At 47.3% G+C, this 15,870-nt stretch overlaps 1 protein-coding gene across 1 annotated transcript in view; it reads right to left on the minus strand.

Annotated features, from left to right (window-relative positions):
- P4HTM (prolyl 4-hydroxylase, transmembrane) overlaps positions 1–15,870 on the minus strand; it is a 212,253-nt gene that overhangs the window by 21,521 nt on the left and 174,862 nt on the right. The window contains exon 8 of the mRNA XM_085624351.1: positions 2,410–2,533. Within this exon, the coding sequence (XP_085480477.1) occupies positions 2,410–2,533 (124 nt within the window). The remainder of the gene's footprint in view (positions 1–2,409; positions 2,534–15,870) is intronic.

The raw sequence follows: 15,870 nt of genomic DNA on the forward strand, positions 1-15,870 counted from the left end.
CTGACTGCAACATGACCTATAAGAAAATGTGCCATGTTACTCGTGAGCTGTGAGCCCCTAACTTTTGTGTAAAAACCCAAGTCCAACCCATTGGTACTGTATCACCACATTGAAAACACATTGGTAAGACCAATAGTCTAGCTTTAATGCACTACTGCATGCAAACACAAGGATGCACAAATATGCACCATGAAACGGCTCTTTGTGCCAGTTCCCTGTCTAACCTTGGAGAGTAAAAAACAGTACACATATATAAAAAGGCACAGAAGGAGGCAGGTTGCACAGAGACATGGCACAGTCTCTGCACTTTTGTGCATATGTACATCAACACATTAAATCCAGACCTTTGCCAATGCATCTTTGTTTTTCTCAGTGAGCCACCTTAAGTGTAAAAGGCATTCCCAGACATGGGTCCCGTGCTTCCTCGGCCACAGAAGTAAGCCTTTACTTCACTGAAGAGGCTCAACGGGCCGAACCTGAATGGGTCTGGAGTTTGTTGTATGCCCACTCAGAAGGGCCTGTGCTTAGCATTTTGAACTGGACTATTCCTATTTTACCAAAACGAAGGCTGATTTGCATATAGTTAGTCCCTGTCTGTAATGACACAGTGTTACACAAATCTACTAGAAGTTAGGCCGATATAAAAGCTAGGGGTTGGAATTAATACAAGCATTCCCCTCATAATGATTTAGTTTTTCTCAGAGGTTACAACTGAAATCACCGTTGTTATCCCCACCGCGCTACCAATTGTTGTCCCTGCTCTGGTTGAAGCCACTGATTTTCCTGCTGCTGTGGCAGCTGTTATTTTTGCCTTTGTCCTGGCTGTGCTTACAACTGTAGTCACCGCTTGTGTCTGCCACTGCAAAATCTATTGACGTTCTTGTCCCTGCCATGGTGACGGATGTGGTCTCCGTCATAAGCCCTGTTGTGGTTATAGCATGGGTTGCTCTTAATGTCTCTGCTGTGCTGGAAGCTGCTATTATCGCTGCTGGCTATGTCATGGTGGCAGCTGTGGTCGCTGCTGTGGTGTATTGCGGCAGCTGCAGTGTCTGCTGCAGTGACAGCTCTTGTTGCAGTTGTTCTTGTGACAAGCTAGGGTCATACTTCCATCTGAAAATCAAGAGCCCCTACGAGAACTTCAACGACACCAGACTCTGCAGCCACCCCCTCCACCGGCAACACCAGTCACCCCACCATCTCCACTTGGACACTGACCACAGCTGAAGAGACCGCCTCAACCATGAAAGGGATCCACTCGGGGCCCCTACAGACCCCTGCCCACCACACATTTACCACAGAGCCGCCACCGCCATCACGCCAGAACTTCGACGAACCATCAACACCACCTTCAAGACCGGCACCTTCCCCGACGACTGGAAACATGCTGAAGCGAGACCCCTCCTCAAGAAGCCCTCAGCAGATCCATGCTCGGAACCTCAGCATCATACTCGACTCCCCCCTCTCCATGAACCGACAGGTCAACACCGTCACCTCCAGCTGTTTCAACACCCTCCGCAAGACTTTCAAATGGATCCCCCCCCGAATCAAGGAAGACCGTCACACATGCACTCATAACCAGAAGACTGGACTACGGAAACGCCCTCTAGGCCGGGATCAACATGTCTCTACTCAGCAAGCTCCAGACAATACAGATCACCGCAGCCAGACTGGTCCTCTGCATCCCACGACACAAACATATCACCCAACATCTACGGGACCTCCACTGGCTCCCCATCGAGAAAAGAGTCACTTTCAAGATACTCACCCACACCTACAAATGCATCCACAACACCGGACCCCAATACCTCAACGAGAAAATCTTCTTCCACATACCCAAAAGAAACCTTCGAACCACCAACCTCGCCCTCGCCGTAATCCTGCGCATCCACAGAGCCAGAAGAGGAGGAAGAGCTTTCTCCTACATCGCGACCACATCAGACGCACCCCCTCCCTGAGCATCTTCAGAAAGACACTCAAAACCTGGGTTTTCGGCTGAACGGAGCTGCTCAACCTCACCCCCTCCCTCCAGCCCCTTGAGACCCACGCGGGTGAGTAGTGCGCTTACAATCCCCTGATCGATTGACTGATTGATATAATGGTAGATGTGGTTGCTGCTAAGGCCCCTGCTGTGGATGAGTGCTGACGTGACAGGTGGCCCCTGTGGTACCATTTGTATCCGAGAAGCTCCATAGTGTGATCATGGCCCTTTTAGCCCACTCGCCATATTAAAAACACAGTACAACTTGTATCACTACTCAAATCAACATGGAAAGCTTTTCTCTATATTCTCTTTTTTCTGTCACATTAGATCCAGCAAACATCTAAAACGGTCTCTATCCAGGCCTAAAAAGAAGCAACAGTACAAGGTACCATGGTCTCATAGGCTGTGCCATGCATGCGTGACATTACCTTTGCCATTCGACAGGTAGTTGTACCAGAAGACAGCCGTGCCCTGCCGAGGTTTCACCCTCAGGTTCCCTTTATCACAGTGCTTCCTTGTATCTCGTAGATCAACATCATTCTGGATCAAGGACTGAAACAACACGAAGATGACACTGAAACTGTATGTAAACAAAACATTGCCATACCCACCCCTGTGATTGGTTCAAAGTCCCATCAATGTTACATCAGCACAAAGAATAACATTTTATAGATATAATTGCTAGACTCCTAGGAACATGCAGGGTCAGTGCTTAATCAGTGCTTGTGCTCAGTCTAATTCCTCTTGTACAGCTAAAGAAGAAGTTACTTCTCTTGGGTAACACCTTTTCTAACAGATTCCACATCTTGAACAATTGCTATGTAGCAGAATATGGTCCTAATTTGAAGTTGGACGGATGGGTATACCGTCACAAACATGACAGATATTCTGTTCACCTTATTACAAGTGTATTAGGATAGTAGAATATGGGATATTACCATACAATGCACTTGCCATTAGGTGAACGGGGAGTACCCGACTGCCAAAATCTGAATGGGGCCCTAAGTCAGGATTTTGTTTCTACAATTCACCCTTCCCATGCTCGTGGTGCTGCTGCAGTGCCAGCCCTGGATCAGGCAGACCCCATCCTCCGAAATTAAGTTTTGGATCCATAAAGGCACTGGATATGCTGCTGGTGCCTATTCTAACTAATTATCCACACTCCTCATAAGCCGAGGTAAAAGAAACCTGAGAGATAATTCCTTCAATGATCATAAAAACATTAACAATGAATTAACACTCTAAGAAGAGGTCGGAGGAAGGGTGCTAAGGATTCTGTAGGAAGATTTGTATCCATCAGAAAAGATGTTACTGAGATTTAACACACCACCAGGAGAAGGGACACTTTAGAGTGATGAAGAGCTCAAGTGAAGATTTGTATTGATCGCAGTGTTATCGAAGTAGTTATTCTGATGGATACTCCTTCCTGCAGGTTATGATGACCAAATCACATTTTGACAGCTTCTATAGGCTCTTTCTGTGCTAGTTCATAACACAATTTATTGCAGAGAATGGCCATATGAGACATGGTTTGTTTCGAGGTGTGAGGTCTCGGCTGGAGAGGCCCACAGTGAATCTCGGGTCAAGGGCCTCGACTTGTGTCAGCTATTTTTCCCTACTTACCTTCAGAAGGCTGATCCAGGGCAATGTAGCACAAATACTGGTGGCAATGGCATATATGGTTCACTAGGACATACTGTTGATGTGTTCTACGGGAATACTGCTAAGATGCATATTTACTCAAGGGGCGGCCAATAGAACAAGCATTGGCATAGCCAATAGGTCTCGCCTTTGGGACCTTATAAGTTTTTAGCCAAGCAGCACATTATTCTGGGTGCTTAACATTTACAGGTTTAACTACATGTAGCACTGGGTGAGAGATCGCTTGCCTGCTGAGTATTTCTGGTAATTCGGTGCTGACCCAGACAAACATCCAGGATAAAAAGGTGAGGAAAGCCCACAGTATGTCCAACTGCTAGGTTGTTAGGTACTTGTCTACCCTGGAAGCACAGTACTAGACTGCTGAACTTTGGACTGTTACAGGGACTTTTAAGAGGCTTTTAGAAAGTATAGGATTAAATGTCAAATGTAAGTAAGTGATAAGAGCTCACCCGCAAAGATGGGTCAGAACTTTAACTTTTGTGGCCAGAGATCGAGCATCTGGTGGAGTGAGTGGAATCGCATGTGTTTTTTGTTTATTTATTTTGTTCATAGTTTGTGGTACGTTACTATCCAATTTCTGCAAAGACTCCACCCAGGTACACCTCTTTCCGGGCGGGAGTCTGAGATGACGCCTGATGGTGCTGGGCACTGGTTGGGGTCTCGCTGCTGGCTGGACGCCCTCACCCTGCGATCCTGTATTAAAGGGTGGTGAGGTGCTGTCGGGGTAGCCTCGGACATCGCCAGTGGAGGGCCCGGAGCCGAGATTCCCCGGCCGTGTTTACTTTTCACCTGCCACTCTGCGTGCCTTTATGTGTGCATCAGTCTCGGAGGGGAGGCTCCCGGGGGAGCAGAGGCCGAGAGACCGCTTCCCACCAGAGACACAGGGGGGGAGGGTGAGGGCGCAGGAAGTGATCAAGGGGAGGTAACGGGGGAAAGAGATACTGACACGTAGGGAGATGTGCAGCTGTGATGCAAGATGAAAGGGGGACATCGGTACCGGGAGAGAAGAAAAGTTCGACGAGGAGAGGGGCCCAGCCAGAGAGAGAGGCAGGCACACTGGCTAGCACGAGTCTGAATATGAGAGGAAAGAGCAGGTGAGGCACTTAAACGAGGAGGAGAGAGCAAGAGTGAGGTGGAGGCTGTGAGACTAGCAGCGTAGACTGCTGGGCGCGGGGTGGTCGGAGAATACGGTGTAGTGACAGTCACAGTACGAGGACATGTGGGCGACAGGATATACTCGGCAGGGGACAGGCGAGACAGGCTGTGATTGGTGGGGGCCAGACAGCTGTGCTGAAGAGAGTCCATCGAGGGAGAGGCAACTGCCTACCTTAAGAGGTGGGGATGGCGGCAAGAGGGTAGAATGTGTGTATTTCTCTTTGCAATTTATTTGTGCAGTTTTACACAGGGCATAAGAGCTCTACGTAAGTAGTGAAAGGTAAAAGCGAGACAGTGGAAGACTTCAAATGCATTTCTTCAGCAGTTCAAAGAGTAGAGGGTTACAGAGAAGATGAACAAGCACGAGTGCTTGAAAAGTGCAGATGTGCGCTCGGCCACGCTAATTGCAAACAGATGGCCCCTGCGCGTCGCGGTTCTCTCCCGCAAGGTGGATGCCAGCACAAGCACGAGTGCTTGAAAAGAGCTGACCAATTTCTAAAGGTCATCTCCTAGAGCAGCGCATGCGCACTGCACTAGGCTCGACCTAAAAAGGCCTGTTTTCTTTCAGTGGGTTTTTATTTAACTCCACGGTGGTGGCCATCTTGGATTGGGGGACTTTCAATTATATCAGCATGTTGTTCTTCATTTCTTATTTTTCACTCTTCTTCCGGGGCATTCTAGCAGCAGTAGTAATAAAGCGGCTAGTTAATTCACTTCTTGCCTGGCAACATTGCACGTTTGTAGAAGGGTTGACACATGGCTGGTTTTATACCTGCATGACCTCTATTTTAATGTCCTTGTAGCTACAAAAATTAGAAGAATCACCAAATGCTAGTATTTTTCCCCTTATCAGTACATACTTTAAGTGTTAGAAGAAAACATTCTACCGCTGCCCTAATAATCCCAGACTGATAATTAAAGTACACAAAGACAGAAAGGGCATGGTAAAAATGAATATAGAAGATTTCATAAAAATGTGTACTTAAGAATTAGGTTCGGGCCTTTGCAGAATCTGAAAATATCAACAGATGGTTGGTATTGTTCTCTGGGAAAGGTGGCAACCCTAGTCACTGGGCTTGTTTAGATAGTCGCTTAGTGTGCACCCAGCCATCCTCAATGAGCATCTTTTTGTGTTTTGCTAATGGCTCGGTTTCCCCTTTCTAGGTCAGTAGATGGCTTAAGTTGTTTTGTGCTTTTTTCCTTCCACCTTTTTGTGTTCCATTTCTACAGGGTTGGTAGTTTGGATAGTTCTTTGTACCTCCTTTCTCCAGGTTGTCACTGGTTCTGCACAGGGTGAGTTATCCAGACTCAGTAAATATTTTTGTGAGCACTAATGGGAATATTGACAATAAAGAGGTATTGCAATGAATGGATATTCTTTTCTACCCTTAGCGCCTCAGCCCAGTGATGGTGTCTCTCGTCCAGCCTCAGCAATTGTGTTACCAGTCTCCTTTCCTCCCTTGTTTTTACACAGTTTCTCTATTTTCTTTGATGTCAATTTAGGTCTAATCTTGCCCAGCCATTAGAGAACTGTGGAGGCAAGAATCTTGCAACGTTTAAGGTTTACATATTCAGTGTTACAGGCTTATAACACCACGTGGTCCTTTCTTTCTTAGTCTCAAAGTTACCAGGAAACTGTGGTTTATAAATCTTGCATTATTTCACTCTTTCCATACTGAAGGTGAAAGCCTCTCTGGGGCCCAGATGTTAAAACCATTCCTCGACTTTAGATAGTTGCAGAGGCAGACAGAAGGAAGGCACTACTATCTGTAGAGCAAGATGGAGTTTGGAAACAACATTTGGAAGCAAGGAAGGCCAAGTCCTTAAAACTACTTTGTCAGGATGAAAGTTTGTGGACGGAAGCTCCACAGAAAGCTATTCTAGCCGATGTGACAGCAATAAAAATACAGTGTTGAGAGTCATAAGACGTAAGCTACAGTAAAACCGTGTCCCAAAGGCAGGTGTACACCGACTTGGTAGAGGAATGCCTGGCTGCCAGGATAACATTACAGACTTCGGGAGGAAGGTTGAAAGCTGTCAACAGTCACCGCTCAATCTCTATGCATGAAGGTGGAGAGTGTGCATGTACGGGTGCAGAAACCTCCTCTGTTGCTGCAACAGAAGATCCTCTCAAAGAGGCAGCCTGACTCGAGGACCGATGGTCATGCTCAACAGATCGGGTTTTCCAAACTCTCTGTGCCCAATCCAGAGCCGCAAGAATGGCTTAGGCCTGATCATTCTTGTTCTTCTTGAGAACTCTGGGCAGGAGTGGTATGGACGGAAAGGCGTACAGGAGGCCAGAGTACCACTACAGACGAAAAGCATATCCGAGCGACAGTCAACTTGATAACTCCTGCGCACTAAATTCTGACATTGCGTTTTCTCTGCATTGGCGAACATATCTAACCAAGGCTCTCCCCACTACTGAAAGACTCCTTGCACGACCTCCGAACGGAGATGTCATTTGTGATCTGCTAGGCATCTGCAGTTGAGTTAGTTGGCTCTGGCGTTCACAGAGCCCGCCAAGTGTTGAATCACTAGAGAAATGCCCTGACGTTCCAGCCATGTGCAGAGATGCAGAGCCCCTTGACAAAGGATCCATGACCTCACCCGCCCTATTTGTTGCATAACCACATCTCAGTGGTTTTGTCCATGAACACCTGTACCTGGCTTCCCTTGATTGAAGGAGGAAAGGCTTTCAGAGCCAAGTGAATCACCCAGAGCTCCAACAGACTTATGTGGAGCTTGGACTCTGCCGGAGACCAGAATTATCTGATCTTCACCTAATCCAGGTGGCCACTCCAGCCAGGTGGCCACCCCAGCCCAAAGTGATGCATCTGTTACTACATTCAGTCAGCTCTGGTTGGGGAAGGGAGAGGTGTCTGCCACTAGCCCAATCGCGGTTCGTTAGTCACCACAGCAGATCTTTTGCAGTTCCCTCAGAGAGCAGGACCATGTCGGAGATATTCCCCTGATGCCATGCCCACTGGGACTTCAGGGCCACTGCAGAGCCCACATATGCCATTGGGCATGAGTAACTAGCAGAATGCAGGCGGCCATGAGGCCCAACAGACTAAGAGTCAGACTCACAGGAATCTAGGATAGAGGCTGAAGTATCAAAATCAAAGCTTGAATATCCTGGACTCGCCGCTCTGGAACTGCACAGTTCCAGATGGGCTCAGATGAAAAAGAGCATCTGAGAGGGAGCTAGGTGTGACTTCGACATATTGATAGTGAACCCAAGCAAATGCAATAGGTTCACCATAGTCTGAAGGTGGGGGACGACTGCCTGGGGCTAGCCCATCTTCAACAGCCAATCGTCGAGGTATGGGAAGCCTGACTAGAACCCTCGACCTCCGCAGATGAGCTGCAACCACCACCATCACTTTCGTGAACACTCAAGGAGCACTGGTAAGGCCGAAAGGGAGCATAGCAAACTGAAAATGCTCTTGGCCCACCATAAACTGCAGGTAACATCTGTGGACAGGCAGGATGGAGATGTGGACATATGCATCCTGCAATTCCAACACTACCATCCAGTCTCCCAGGCCAAGGGCAGATAGAATTTGGATGAGCGTGAGCATTCTGAATTTCTCTATTCTCAAGAAAAGGTTGAAAAAAGCACAGATCTAGCATAGGATGTAGTCCTCTGCCATTCTTTGGCACCAGAAAGTAGCAGGAATAACAACCACAACCTACTCCTGATGTAGGCACCCTCTCTGTGACTCCCTTGGCCCAGAGAGCCTGTACTTCTTGACGGAACAAGGAAAGATGGCCCTCCATCAGCTGGTGGTAAGTGGTTGGCATGGGTGGTTGGGTAGTCACAAAGGGGAGGGAGTAGCCCTTTTGGACGATCTGGAGAACCCAGTGGTCTGATGTTACTGACCGCCATTGGGGCAGGTGATGGGCATCCTGCCTCCCATTTGTCCCACGCTATCTGTAGGACCCATGCCCTTGGACACAAAAAACCTGGGAAACCTGTTGGCAGTGGTGGCTAGGAGGGTAGGGGAGTGGCAGGAGATGCCTTCCGGAGCCACAAATGGTGAGGAAGGAGGATTGTGGTTGACGGGGGGCTCTAGACAAGCCCAAGGACCTAGCCGTAGCTCTGCTGTCCTTAAAGCGCTCCAGCACAGAATTGGTGCACTCGCGAAAAAGGCGAACTCATTGAAGGGCATGTCCATGAAGGAAGACTGGACATCCACTGAAAAAATAGCCAGGTGTGGCGACTCAAACCTACTGGTGACATAATCGCTCTGCCCAGCAAGTCGGCTGTGTTGAGTCCACACTGTATGGTGAACTTTGCTGCATCTCGCCCATTGGCAATAGCCTGGGTAATATGGCTTGGGCCTACTCCGAGACCATAGGCAGCACTTGCACAACCGAGTCCCATATGATATGGAAATAAAGGCCCAAAAGGCATGAAGTGTTCACCGACCACAGTCCAAGGCTGGCGGAAGAGAACATTCTCTTGCCAAGTTGTTCAGACTCTGGGATTCCAAATCCGGTGTAGTGGTAGGGAATGGGCCGGGATAAATCCTGAATGTGGAGGCTTGAACCACTAAACTCTCCAGGGTGGGGTGCTGGGTGAAAATTGGGAACCCCAAGAGAGGGGAGATGGTGGCGGGCAATCTTCCTATGAACAGGAGTGTCTGTGCAGGGTTTGGACCAGGCCCCCAGTAGGACATCCTCAAGTGTTTCATTGAATGGGAGAAGTGGTTCAGAAGAGGAAACTCCAGGTTGAAGCACCTCTGTCACGACATTCGCCTTGACCGCCAAAGGGGGCATCTGAAGGTCCAAGGCCTTAGCCATCCTACGCACCACGATCGGAAAAGAGGCTCCCTTCTCCGCAGCCACGGTGGGAGGAGAGACCAGACCAGTGTCAGTGAGGTTTCTAACCCACTGGCCTCCGCCAGGTCCTCATTATAGTTGTCCTGGTCCTGCTCTTCTTTAGGGAACTAGTAACCATAAGGGTACTTAGACTACTTCCATTCATCTCCCTCTCCAGGCTTGTCAAATAAATAAGGCACTTTCTGTGTTCTGGGAAGCATGGACCCGGTCAGTATCGGATGCCGCTGCTTCAGCCCCCAGTTGTAATAAGGAATAACGTTGAGGGCAGCGGCACGGGGATTGTAAGCAGTAGGGCGCCATCGAGGAAGGTCTCGGTTTCACCAACGCAGCTAGAGATCCAGCAAGGGATCCTAGGGACCCAACTAGTGCCAAAGAACCTGCTGGCGTGGATCCAGTGGGGGCCGCTCCCTAGCCTATGGGCCCTAAGGTGCTCCAGAGGGGCCGGGCCACCAAGATATGAGGTGCATGGCCTCATAAAATTCCTTTAGCTGGCTAGGGGTCACTCCGGGAAAATCAGAGAATCGCTGAATGAACCTGGGTTCGCGTTCGACTGACTTGAAAGGCCTGGAGTGCCGATACTCCTGCATCTTATCAGAAGACTTTGACAGACGCAGTGAAGTAGAAGATCTCTTTGACTTCTTACATTTTTTGTGTCTGTGGGACTTATCCAATGACTTGGAGTGTGAAGACGAACATCAGGAAGGGCTCCACGAACAGTCTCGGGACCTTCCGCACGAAGGGGATCTCGAGCGTCGCTGACTCGACTGATGTCAGGCTGGGAGGAGATTGAGGGATTGCTCCCTCAGCGACTTGGGATGCATGACACGACAGTCCTCGCAGGTCTTGGAGTTGCGGTGCTGAACAGGAGTGAGCATCTAAATTATTTCTCTCAGCCTTCAAGCGTGAAGATTTAGGGTTTGTACATTGTATTGTGGTGCAAACCCAACATGTTCGGCTCTGACAGAAGATTATTCCTACACAGATGAGACCATGGAACACTAAGCCTAAGGTGGAAAAGTTGATACTACATTCTTCTTGCCCAGTCTAGGGTTACAAGATAAACTTCTGATCACTGCTATTTTGTTTTCTGAACTACCCAGAGTACAGAAGGGCTTGGTGGGAAGGCACATTTAGCGCTGCATGGCCAAAGCAATAGCAGAATGTGAGCTATATGCAAATGCTTTGAACATACCATATGCGTGGTTAAACCTTGCCTTTATACCCCGACCCCTGCCCTGAGCAATTAAACGACCCCAGGGCAAAAATCTAACCTAAAAACGTCTCCTGACCACCCGCCCCCCAGTATATACGTGGTTAAGGCATATGCACGGTTAAGGCAAGCATGATGGCACTTGCGTGGTTCGGGCACGAGGGGCTGAGGCTGCGTTGTTCTGACCATTTCCCCTTAGCTACAATATATTTATATGCAAGATTGTTTTCGATGGCTCCAAAGTTTACTTATAAATGTACCCCCAGGTGAGCATGCCACACTACCAGGGAAACAACTGTTTCCTAGGGCCATTCTGGGAGGAATTGTTCTCCCTGTAACATGCAGTACGAGTTCTGAAATAGAGGAGACTTACTTAGGTGAGGAAAACCTAGAGCTTTTGTGCAAGTTATAAATGCTTGAACTGCATTAGGATATAATACTCTGCTGCAGCATCCTAGTACTAGGTCTCCACTGCAGCGTCCTAGTACTAGGTCCCCGCTGCAGCGTCCTAGTACAAGGTCTCCGCTGCAGCGTCCTAGTACTAGGTCTCCGCTGCAGCGTCCTAGTACTAGGTCTCCGCTGCAGCGTCCTAGTACTAGGTCTCCGCTGCAGCGTCCTAGTACTAGGTCTCCGCTGCAGCGTCCTAGTACTAGGTCCCCGCTGCAGCGTCCCAGTACTAGGTCTCCGCTGCAGCGTCCCAGTACTAGGTCTCCGCTGCAGCGTCCCAGTACTAGGTCTCCGCTGCAGCGTCCTAGTACTAGGTCTCCGCTGCAGCATCCTAGTACTAGGTCTCCGCTGCAGCATCCTAGTACTAGGTCTCCGCTGCAGCTTCCTAGTACTAAGTCGAGCCTGAGGATCTAGAACATGTAAGAAGCAATGAGACCTATTCATCTTAGGAGAGGTTTTGCCGTTTGGTGCATGTTTGGTTAGAAAACATGGAATTATCTCTCTCTAATATGTTTTTTATGCTTTCTAAATTGGACAGCTTCTGTGTCCAACTCTTCCCCTTTGTGATATCGACTTTGCTTGCTGAAACAAGCACAATTTCTCTAGATTGTGGGGGGAATCCCAACTCAAGTGCAGTGAAGATGCTGTGTCGCTTCCTTGAGAGACGTTGCTATGATTAGCCAGTTGTCAAAGTATATATTTGCCTTCCTTGGAGGTTTGCTGAGGTAGCTGCAATCACATTTGTAAACACCTGTGGGGTTTTGCTGGGGACCCACATCTCAACACTATAAATGCTGAAACTGTCTTGTTTAAGTCTAAGTGCAACCATACCTTCTGTGGTCACCTGGGCCTGATCTTGAGCTGCTAAGAGAATGCACTGTTGCTTCTCAATGAAGACATTTAACTGTTACTGTATGAAGAATTAAGGCACAACAATTAAAAAACAGATGTGCTCCTCTGAAAATTTGTAAAAACAATGAAACACATACTTAAATGTAACACAATACGGACTTAAATTGAGAACATATATAAAATAACGCATTATGAATGACTGCAAGTAATAGAATGCGATGGGTGTCTCATTGGGGAATAATTATTGAATACTATAGAGGCTGAAGCTGCTGTCTCTGAGCCTAATTTCACCTTTGCGTCAAATTTCGTAAACACCCATGCCAAAGACCAAGATTGCAAACTGAAAGGATTGGTCTCCTACTACATATCAAAAGTAATTTCTGAAGCCTTTCTGAAAAGAAATGTTAAAGTAAGCTTATTGTTGGTCTGCAGGTTTCATCCAGCCTTAATTATGTTCGGCTTTGTAGGGTCAGGTTGAGCGTAACCATACTGAATTTCTGTTTCCGCAAAAGTGTGTTCTGGAAACATAGGTCCAAAGTTGGATACAACCAATTTCCTTCGTTGGAGACTAGGAAGTATCATGAAGACAGTGTTGTGAGAAGGGCCACCATGCAAACAGAAGACAACCATAATTAGTGGGGCAGTGGACGCTTCACACCCCTCGGCCCTTTCATCTGAATGTATCAAACAGCTCACTTGTGGGTACCCAGGAGTCAACCAAATAAGGTCTGCAATGGAAGATTAGGATGGAGAACTCTGCCCAGCATCCTGAAGAAAGAGTCAGTCTCGCAAGGACGCTCTATATGTTACTGGATGAATAGCTGATGCACCTTTGGAGGCTGCCTCTAACGAGAACAGTCTGGAGCTATGTTTATCATCTTTGCTTTGTGCTACATCCAGTTGCCAATCACTTTTGGGAGCACTGGTGGAGTTATAGGAAAGGCATTTAGAAATGTCCTTGACTGAGCAATGAAAAGGGCCTTCCCCTTAGATCAAGGCTCTTTGAAACACAATGGAAATCAGTAAAGTCCCCACTATTCGGTCTCTGCTTCATTAAGAGGAACTGTAGACAGTCACTGTTTAGCTGATTCCCTGCAAATTCATCCATTTCCCCAGATTTTGGGGTTTTATATGGGTAACCTCTGGATCTATAAATGGGGACCTCTAACATCATTGAATGATCCATTTCTGCAGCCTTTTCTTCAATACTGGGTGGTCCGCTGTATTGCCAGTGTTCGGCGATGTCACGATTGGCCTGTATAAACTGATGTGCATTAATAACAGTTTATATCTGTTACTATCCTTGTGACTGGTTACATGCAGTAGCTCAAACTTCAGGTCACTAGCAAAGGTCAGACCCATCACCCCCACCAATATTCTATGAGTTCACTCCCTATTTCATTGAAGTCATAGGTATGTCCCCAGAGTGAGAAATAAGCCTGCTTTTGGACTCACTTATCTAAGGCAGTTAGAGTTAGGGACCCACCCAAATAATTATAACTAGCTTTGGGTGATATATTTTCAATGTGGGTACTTAAACTGGATAATTCTGAATTGGGTTGCAATTGCAACAGACCTTTGGGCCATCCTGACTTCCTGCCAATCCTCATTCTCCAGCGAGCCCGTGTCTTCCTCCCATGGCTCTTGTAGAGCCTGGAATGTGTCCTACTTGTGAATCACTAGGGACTTGTAAAGGTATGAGATCTTGCGTCTGACTATGTGTCCCATTAATAACTTCCCCTCCAACAGATTAAACTCAGTAAGATCCATTAGCCTGTGAACATGGGTAAGCAGTGTGCCTCAGCTGCACATATCGAAACAATTCATTCTTGTGCATATCGTAATTTTACTGAAGATCTCCAGAGGAACATATATCAGTGCCAACTATCACATCCCAGTCTAAACACCCCTATAGTATCACATCTCTTGAAACCATGTAGTGTGTGTACCTGGCTGACCCGTGGCCTCACTTACAGTAATGTTTTCCATGTGAGTTGGCAGTGCCAGTCAGTATCACATAAGGGGTTTTGCCGTACTTTTTTCACAGTTGTCAATAGAGGAGGCAAACCCGGGGTCAGTGTCCCACCATATCAATATGGTCCACCCCACCACCCACATGGCCCATCTCTTCCTGGCATATGTTGGATTAGGATCACATTGTGTAGCCATTTATTAACTGTAATGTGCTGAGATACGCAATAGCATGACCTTGCATCTGCGGCCTCAAACCCGCCATCAAACTGAGATTTATAACCATTATCCATGGCTATTCTGATTCGATTGCCCTCCCAGAGATAACCTCGGACCACAGGCATCAATTGGGAGAAGTATCCCCATGGGAGTTTGTATGGATAGTTCCATAGGTTGAAAAGTACTTGATGAAATATCAACATCCTGACTTCCTCTCTCTTGACCAACTTTTTTTTGTTGTTTGCAGATCAAGGTTGGCAAAAACTCCTGTTTTGGGCTTTTCTAATTTACAAGAAACTAGGAAATGTATCTGTTCCTCTGCTGATTTGGAAGGACTCAACAACTCTTTCCTTAATCAAAATGTTCACTTCTTCCACCAGCTGAACCAGGAGAAAACGTTTTGATATCTATGGCAGAATCTGTAATGAGGAATCTTAAATTTGGCCTTACTGTTTTGATCAAAACCTAGCATGTATATGCCTTGTGTTATCCGCTACCAAGTGAGGATATGAACGGAATTCCGTAACAACAGTGGATGACGGTGGGGCTGGATAGCAGTCACTGTTTTGATGTAGGACAAGCTTTTACAGAAGCAGCTAATGGCTGTCAGTTTTCTCTACATCACTAGATGCATGTTGCCCTTGGTGACCCTGATCTGGCGTGCCTCTGCGATACCTGCTGCAATAAACATTAGGAAAGTACCTCCTCTTCTTCATGCCCATGGACTTCAGAGTTTCAGTTTCCATCCGCCTCTTTTGTATCTCACTATCATTTGTGGATCCAAAGTGGTAAGAACCTGAGAGAGGTATATCCAGAATTTGTTGTGTGCAAGAGGTTCCTCATTTAGAGACCATTACAGTAATCAAACGTTAGTACGTCAGCTGTGTTATTTGCTGCACTACTGAGGTTAGCTAAGATGATCAATCCTTCCTTAACATTATCCAGGGAGTCTTCCATTTTGTCTGGCATACTGTCGCCCCCAAGGTAGCCATTCGCCGTCTTCCTCCAGAGTGGTCAATGAAGTGGCTTCTAGAGCACTGCTCGTCTTCTTTGCAATGATGATCACCCGAAAGCCCAGCACTGGCTTTATGAGGATATTAGCATCTGAATCCGCAGCCTCGTACTCTTTCCTTTGCTTTCTCTTGACTGGACACTGAGGATAGAGTAAAACACGTGGGCTCCAGAAAACCGCTGACCGCTAAAACAATTGGTCTTGGTTGCTATTTGGTTTAAAGCTTCTCAAAAACTATGGATGACTGCACTGTTGAAGTGACAGTCTCATTGTCTATCAGTAATAACTGTGATATGATGGAGTTTCAGTTTTAAGGTGAAAAAGCACCGCAACCTAAAGCCAGTCTGTATGTGGGGATGTACAACGCCTTGTATTGCCACAGCATTACTGTGAACAGAATCCTCTGAATTCCAGATGGTGATCTTCTTAACTAGTTTTCCACCTCTACGAAGCATCTCAGCTGGCGTTGTATCCCAAGGACCATCCTTCTTAGGCACTCATTCCATGGGCAAC

The sequence above is a fragment of the Triturus cristatus genome, chromosome 9, assembly GCF_964204655.1.
Source record: "Triturus cristatus chromosome 9, aTriCri1.1, whole genome shotgun sequence".
NCBI classification, from domain to species: domain Eukaryota; kingdom Metazoa; phylum Chordata; class Amphibia; order Caudata; family Salamandridae; genus Triturus; species Triturus cristatus.